This window comes from Brassica oleracea, chromosome C1 (genome assembly GCF_000695525.1).
Source record: "Brassica oleracea var. oleracea cultivar TO1000 chromosome C1, BOL, whole genome shotgun sequence".
NCBI classification, from domain to species: domain Eukaryota; kingdom Viridiplantae; phylum Streptophyta; class Magnoliopsida; order Brassicales; family Brassicaceae; genus Brassica; species Brassica oleracea.
In genome coordinates, this window is record NC_027748.1 from 31,982,192 (window position 1) to 31,990,369 (window position 8,178).

The 8,178-nt window shown below is 33.6% G+C and overlaps 1 protein-coding gene and 1 long non-coding RNA gene across 2 annotated transcripts; both read right to left on the reverse strand.

Moving 5' to 3' along the window:
• Nucleotides 1–2,486: 2,486 nt before the first annotated feature.
• LOC106299883 lies at nt 2,487–3,237 on the reverse strand. Its single transcript, XR_001261906.1, has 2 exons — nt 3,030–3,237; nt 2,487–2,786 (listed from the first exon to the last, which is right to left on the reverse strand). It is a non-coding gene; the product is annotated as an uncharacterized LOC106299883 (long non-coding RNA).
• Nucleotides 3,238–6,334: 3,097 nt separating this feature from the next.
• LOC106293123 lies at nt 6,335–7,576 on the reverse strand. Its single transcript, XM_013728798.1, has 3 exons — nt 7,208–7,576; nt 7,047–7,129; nt 6,335–6,740 (listed from the first exon to the last, which is right to left on the reverse strand). Exons 1-3 carry the CDS (start codon nt 7,445–7,447, stop codon nt 6,734–6,736), a joined length of 330 nt encoding a protein of 109 aa, XP_013584252.1. The 5' UTR covers nt 7,448–7,576; the 3' UTR covers nt 6,335–6,733.
• Between the last annotated feature and the right edge of the window lie 602 nt (nt 7,577–8,178).

Genomic DNA, 8,178 nt, shown 5'->3' on the forward strand with positions numbered 1-8,178 from the left:
AACGATACATCACGGAGTTACTTGAGAAAACGAATATGCAAGGGGCCAAACCAGTTTCCACACCTATGGCGCCAACTCCAAAACTCTCTCTTAACTCAGGTGATCGTCTCGCGAACCCAACGGAGTACCGACGGGTTGTGGGAAGTCTCCAATATTTGTCTCTCACCAGGCCGGATGTTGCTTTTGCTGTCAACCGCTTATCCCAATTCATGCACCAACCGACTGAGCTTCACTGGCAAGCGGTCAAGCGTGTGCTACGCTATCTCGCCGGCACCACTACTCATGGAATTCTCATACGCCGAAGATCGCCACTCACTCTCCATGCTTACACTGATGCTGATTGGGCAGGTGACTTTGATGACTACGTCTCCACTAATGCCTACATCGCTTATATTGGCAACAATCCTATATCATGGTCGTCTAAGAAACAAACAGGCGTAGCGAGATCCTCGACAGAGGCAGAGTACAGAGCTGTCACCAATGCTGCCTCTGAGCTTCGATGGATCTTCTCTCTCTTCACTGATCTCGGAATTTCCTTACCGACGGTTCCTGTTCTCTACTGTGACAATGTGGGAGCGACATATCTCTCTGCAAATCCTATCTTTCACTCCCGCATGAAGCACCTTGCTCTAGACTATCACTTCATCCGCGATAATGTCCGGTCAGGCATCCTTCGCGTGAGCCACATCTCCACCAAGGACCAGCTTGTTGATGCACTGACCAAACCTCTCTCAGGACCGCGCTTTACTGAGCTATCATCCAAGATTGGAGTCACACACCTGCCTCCATCTTGAGGGGGAATGTAAGAGATAGAGACTATGAGGACTACTTATGTAAATACTCTAGACCTAGTTGTGTATTGTACTCAGTATATATTGTACATCTACGTTAATGAATACAATCAAGTTATCACATTACAATATGGATCCAAAATACTACCACTCTTCAAGCAGCATCGCCAGCCTTTGTCTGCAAACAAATACATAACACTCGCTGAGTTTCCAACAGAGAAAACAATGAAAAGCTCAGGTATTCTCAAACACATATACTTTATGTAGTTTTATTTTTGTAAGAAGTGATACATGTAATTATAATTTTGTCTATAAATCACATAAGTCTATTTTATCATAAAATTTCTTGAAGAGTAAAAAAAAATGCAAAAGAACTGTGTTAGAAAATTAATGTGATTTTCTTATTAAATGTAAACTAAAATTGTTTGATAAAAGAAAAGCGATTTTCCTAAATTGTTGACCACCTAGAAAGGAGGTGAACAACCGACAATACCATAGTTCTAAAATTTATAGGTGTCTTCAATAGTCAGATAAAAATTAGAGCTGTAGATATATAGAAAGTTTTCAATTTGGTCGAACGTACATCTACATAACAATGATAGTATGTATCATTTTATTTCAATGAATTATGAAGCTCGTCTAGTATTTGTATATGGACTCCGTATCTCATTTTTCCTTGTGAAGATTGAGAAAGATATTGCTCTACTTTGATCCAAAAAAAAATTTGGTCTACATCCAGCATGAAGATCAACTAGTCGCATGTGGAGTATGGAAGTATGGAGTATTTTTCTTGAATCGTCTGTATTTCACTTTTTAGATTTTGTTACCAAAGAGCTTTATGAATATCAAATGTTCCACTGGCGACCAAACATCGATCTCTTTCAGCGATTATCTTAATGTTACTGATATAAACATGGAAAATTAATTAAAAACATGAAAAATTAAATAACAACTTCACGCAGCTTACCAAAGCATACTCGTTTTTGGTGCAATCAAGAAAACTTCACCATATTACTATTAGTTATGTCTCACTTAGATCTAATTGTCACATAATTACATGTGTTAATTAAGTATTTATCTTTTAGAAGATGATTTCTCTCTCGTCTGCTAAACTGTAGTATCTCTCTTAATTAAGTACATGTAACACTTTGCTTTTCGCTGCATTGTTTTTAACAAAAGCAATAAAAACAGTATCAGCTACGGCAATTTTAAGAAATTCTCGAACCATGGACATTCTCGGCACTGGAATTAATATTTTAATCGATGTAATCCGCACCTTCGACGGTTAATGTGGCCTTATGCCAGTAGAAAGGTCTGGTTTCATTTGGTTATCAAACTAAGAAATTATCATTCATAACATTCTTTTTGGCTTGTGCTCAACTTTTTCTCTCTAAACGAATAAGATATGCAAAATGAAATGAACCGCAACTTTCCAAAGTCCAACTAACGTCAATACAACCCAACCGACACAAGCCAACAATCTTCACGACAATTCATCTTCTTCTATTCACTCTCTCCTGTTCCCCATCAACCTTTAGCTTTTTATGTCTACCAATTATAAAAAAGCATATCTTTGCTCATATCTAAATTATTATTTTCCTAATAATGCAACCTGTATAATGATATTTATGTGTATATATACGACCTCAAAAGAGAACCGTACATACATATATATAGTTGCGAGATAGAACAAAGAACATGAACCTTATGGGAAAGAGAATCTCTGTGTATTTATATTATTATGTACAAGTGAGAGAAAACATATATATGAATCATGTCGCTAACAAGTTTCTCATTTGTTTCGTCCTTGAGCATGAACATTCCATATATAAACTCGCTGAACCAAAACGAAAGCTACGCATCAATAATGAATGGAGTTTTATTGTTTGGGTTGCTAAGTGTGTGGGTGAGACTCCACGAGTATAGACCACAGAACATGCACATCTTCGTATGGACATGACTTCACGTCCTCGTATAATATGTATAATCCTCTTCCTGCACATTATCAATATTTCTACATAAACACAATGAAATGCACACACGTATATAGATAGATCTAGACATATAAGTTCATATTGTAAACAAAACTCATTTTCATAGTTTTCTTCCATAAAATCAAAAAGGGAGTACTCGTAACTCGGCCATCAAATATATGTTATAGATGTGAACACATACATAATGCAGGAAGAAAGATATAGAATGTGTATAGAGAGAAAGAGAGAAAGAGAGAGAGCGTACTCTTCTTTTGAGCAGAATTGACGCGAACCCATAGTTTCTTCAAGGGAGAGAAGAAGGAACAGAGCCACCTCATTTCTCATACAGTGCCTGAGGCTCTTGCAAGTATGAAATATTAATTACACTATCTTTATATATATAGGTACATACATATATGTACATAAATAACATATATGGACCCTTCAGTAAAAAAAAACATATATGGACCCAAATGAAGAAACTACCCAATAACAGTGCTCCACCTTGGATAATGGAGAATGGAGGTAGCCACATCAATGTGTTTTATATGTTCCTTTTTTAAGTATGCCCCAAGCCACCATCTCCATCTCCCTTTCCTTTCTTTTTATCTCACCATACAAATTTCTTATTAAATAAGTCTCAAAACTTTTAACCGTGACACATGGATCCCAGCTTTGATAAAATATAGTAGTTTATTAGATTTCTGTTCATGAGTTTTGATGAAGTATAACGCAATATAGAGGAAGAATGATGAAACTGTGACTTGATGTTTTATCGTGATGGGGTCTCTTTGGTATTAGGTGTTTGTCAAACATCTTTCTCTCTATCCTTTTTAAAGCTCACTTGTACCTCAAGAACTATCCCATTTCACCTATCATGTTTTCTCTTCACACTTCTTTTATATCATATATTCATATATTGTATGAATGAATTTGCCACCTTCTATGTTTTCATGTTATGCTTCATTACTTATGTGCCTGCCTATACGCTTATTGTAACGTATTAGCATAAGTAGAACATTCTTTTCTCTATAGATTTTTTGACTACTTTTTCTTTTAGCTAATTAATATATACAGATATGTTTGTCTTAATTTTATGTTTCTTAGGTAAATAACCATGTTTTGGCCGACAAAAACAAAAGCCAGTTTTCATTTTCATTTTTTATATGATGGTATTCATATCAGAAATCATATTTTCATTAAAAAACTCAGAAAATCATATAACCAGAGAGAACCAGAGTCTTGCTTACCATTATAGAAAAAAGGCAGCAGCCTCAGCCCCTATCATTAAATCAAAATATAGGGCCCCATTTTATATATTCAACACCCTAGTTTATTGTTGTTATAACTGTTTGCATGTATGTATGAAATTTGACTGTTGTACACATTTCAGTTTATGCTATTTTTGACTTTAATTATGAACATATTAATAATATTTATCATTCAGTTATTTGTAAAACATACACAAAAAAATTTGAAAACCCATTTTTAAAATCAAAATTGCCGTAGGCCCCATGAAACCTTCGCACGGCACTGGAGAGAACATATAGCGTATGTATGTTTTCCAGTGATTCGGATCCAGAGAAGAAAGATATATAAAATTAATTGTTTGGTATTTGGCTCGAAGGAACCATGGAATCTAATCCAAAACTTACTGGTGAACTAAGAAAAAACTTCTTGGTGACCCAAAAACAAATCCAGGTATATGATCTAAGAATGGAAAACATGACATTTGACAAGATTACAATATTTTGATATATCATTTTAAATCATAAATTTGTTAAATCAAATTCACTTTCAGAAAATCACATAACCGTTGCAGCTAAATTACTGCTAATAACATTTCCAATGGTGCATCTAAATGAGAGAAAATATTAAAAAATGAGGAAAACTATTTTTAATGGTACTTCATTTTAAGTGGAAAATGAGGATATGATGATGTAATAGTACTATTCACAAACTTATTTTGATGTTAAATTTTTTTATTTACATAATAATCCCTAAAATTTTGACAAAATATTACTTTTAAAACTTTTAATTTAATATATATATATAATGATTAAACTTTAAACATGATTCTAAATAACAATTTAGTAAAATAATTAATTATAAAACTTATAACTCAATAATCATATATATAGATATAATAAAATAAAAATATAAACAATAACTTTAAGAATACATAACTATGACCAAAATTAAAAAAACAATATAAATAATTTTAACACAACAGATAACAATTCTTGACATAAAATAGTACTGTTTAAATAAATCTTCTATTTTTTATATGGGGTTATGTAACTTTACTAATGTGATAAATATTTTATTTTAATATATTTAAATTTTAGTTGAAATTTTAATATTTTAAAATTAGCGAATATAATTTTAAATGTTATCAAATAAATAGAAATAAATAAAAAGTTAAAATTAATATATTAAATTTTGAAGAAAAAAATGACGATGTCATTGGAACAAAATTCAAATTTAAAATGAATTTAATTCATTTTGAGGAAAATATGAAGGACACTATTGGAAATGGTGTAAATAGTATATTCGCTTTTGTTTATAAGTTCTAAGGACATCTCCAACTCCACTATATTTTCTATTATAAAATAGAGTTTAAAGTAAAAATGTTTCAATAGTACTCTATTTTTCATTTTATAATAGAGTAAAAAATGGGTTTACTCTATATATAGAGTAAGTTGTTTTTTGTTTTATCACTCTATTTTTCACTCTAAAATAGAGTATCATTAGAATATAACACAACGCTATTATAGAATAAAAAAATAGGGTGAACCTTTGGAAATGGTCCAACGAGAATTAAAATTGTCTGTGGTTAATGATTTTTATGACATGATAATTTTTTTTTTTTACAACTTTTTTTTTGACAACTATGACATGATAAATTTAAAATAATCAATGAAGCAATGATACTTAAATGTTTTGTATTTAATTAATACGGTCTTCGGCCCCGCAAAAAAAAAGTGCGTGGGCCAATCTCGGTAAGCTGCAAAATTGTTGATTCCTGTTAAAGATGCACCAATTTGGACCAACCTCTAAAAATGATTTTACTTGAGAATAATTAAAATAAAAAATGAAGAAAGAGTAAATATTGAAGCAAATGACAAATGTGGAGAGACAGCTTTGGTAATGTTAGGGTGCCTTAGAAGTCGTCGATTATCTTTCCATTTCCTTCTTTCTAAATCCATCTCACAAACACCAACTTTCCTGGTCTCTACAAACATACACGAAAATAGATAATCTTACTTAAAAAAAAAAAATTGGTTTGTATGACTCATAAACACGGTTCTAAGAGAATTATACAGTTATTCCAGGAAATCGTAATTTTTTTTAAAAAAGTATAATTTCTTGATTTCAACAGAAAAATTTTTTAAAAAAAATTATAAATCTTTTGGACGTTTATGGACATCCAAAATAGACAAGTTTTTATTAGGTATGAACGATCATATTTTGGGTCGCTCTCCATTATATAGACCAATTATGGTCTAAAAGTAATGGTTTATGTAGACGATCCAAATGGATACTGAAATTGATGTCTTTTTTTTTTTTTGTCAAAGATTTCTTTCATTCATATCTCAAAATAGAGTAATAGAGGAACATAGTCTGAAGAACACATACATAGCACTTGCAACAACCAAACATAATGTCGCGCACTGATAAATGTTAAATGACAAAGGAATGAAGAGAGTGGCAAGGTTTGTAAAGAGAGAACCTGCGATCTCGTTCAAATCCATTTCTAAAAGCATGGCAGAGAAGAAGACAATAGAATCTGAAATTACTTGAAGCTTTGAAAATCCAGCAGATGATGCTGAAGGAAGGGCCACCTGCAACGTCAAAGCTTCAGTTGCAAGGGTTGAGACCACATATAGTACCCTAGAAGAGCTTTGAGAGTCATGGGCTTCATCCATACCATGGATACACCATCCAAAACCTCCATTTTTAGAAGCATTAATCCCTGAAACCATAGAAACCAAAGCCAACAAGACAAAGGTTCTAATACCAACCCCATACTGAGGTACTAAAGGAGGAGAACACAGTGTAACATCCTCATATAGAGGTAAAGACAGATCCCTTGCAACATTCTCATATAGAGGTAAAGACTGATCGCTTGCAACATCCTCAAACTGAGGTAAAAGAAGATTTAAAGGGAGGGCAAGATCCTCATTCAGAGGTAAAGGACTCATCTCGAGACAACTAACTCCTAAAACGAGGCAAGGTTCATCCAGGTAAGACTTGTTCCACAAAGAAACAGAGACAATACCTTTCGAAAGCTTGACTAAGAGAGAGGAGGTTTCTGCAAAGATAAATTGTGGCTCGAGCTGAAAAGAGGAACTGTGTTGAGATCTGCACCAAGCAGTAGAATCACACACTCCAAATGACACTAAAACAGTCCCAGTTAAAACAATGGTCGATGCAAAGAACCTCAGAGGAGAAGCTGCAACGAGGGAGGAAGATGACGGGATTGACGGAGGATTCGATGGTTTGAAGGGGAGGAGCGAGGGAAAAGGGAACGTCTGGGGATTCTGGAGGTTCTGGAGGGACGATGAGGAAGCGAGCTTTAAACGGACGAGACTTACACAACGACCACAGCAGCGGATCTGGATGAGGCGGATCTGGAGGAGGTCTGAACCGTGACGAAAAGGAAGTCAACATCACGACCATGGAGAGGGAGCAGAGCTGCTTCAGAGGGAAGGGGAAAGAGCGACGTCGTTGAAGCGGAGGAGATTCATCTGAGCGACGCACCTTGGGAATCGGGCTAGAGAGGATTTCTCTAGACACATTAGGTTTCTGGAATCGATGTCTCTAAGTATAAGTAGGCATGGGCGTTCGGGTACCCGTTGGCATTCGGATCGGGTTTTTTGGGTTTTCGGATTTTCGGGTTTACGCTTCTAGGTCCCACACTAAAATTTTATTAGTACGGGTCGGGTTCGGATAATAACACTTCGGGTTCGGTTCAAAATTGTATTGCATCATAAAACCCATAAAGTAATCATATATCGTACGGATTCGGGTTATATCGGTTCGGTTCGGATATAACCAAAGTAAAAAATAAAATTTTTGAAGTAAAACATAAAGAAAAACATCTAAATTAAATAAAAATTAATCTATCACATATAAAATTGATAAAATAACAATAAAATGTTAAATCAAGCATGAAAACAAACATCATTTGTAAACAATATGTATTGCCTTATAGAGAGTAAACTTTTTATTTCGATGAGCAAATTATAAAATACTTATTTATAACTAATTGTGTACTTAAAGCATTTATTAGAATTTTAATATTTATTATTATATATAATATTACCACAAATATTGAATTTAATAATTGGAATACTTATATATATTTCAAAATATTTATATTGACTATTAATTTCGGATTTTTCGGGTTA

Coding starts and splice junctions, on each gene's coding strand:
- LOC106293123 (XM_013728798.1), bottom strand. CDS start 7,447: ATGGTCGTGATGTTGACTTCCTTTTCGTCACGGTTCAGACCTCCTCCA. Junction 7,130..7,207: donor GTTGCAGCTTCTCCTCTGAG/GTTCTTTGCATC, acceptor TGCTTGGTGCAG/ATCTCAACACAGTTCCTCTT.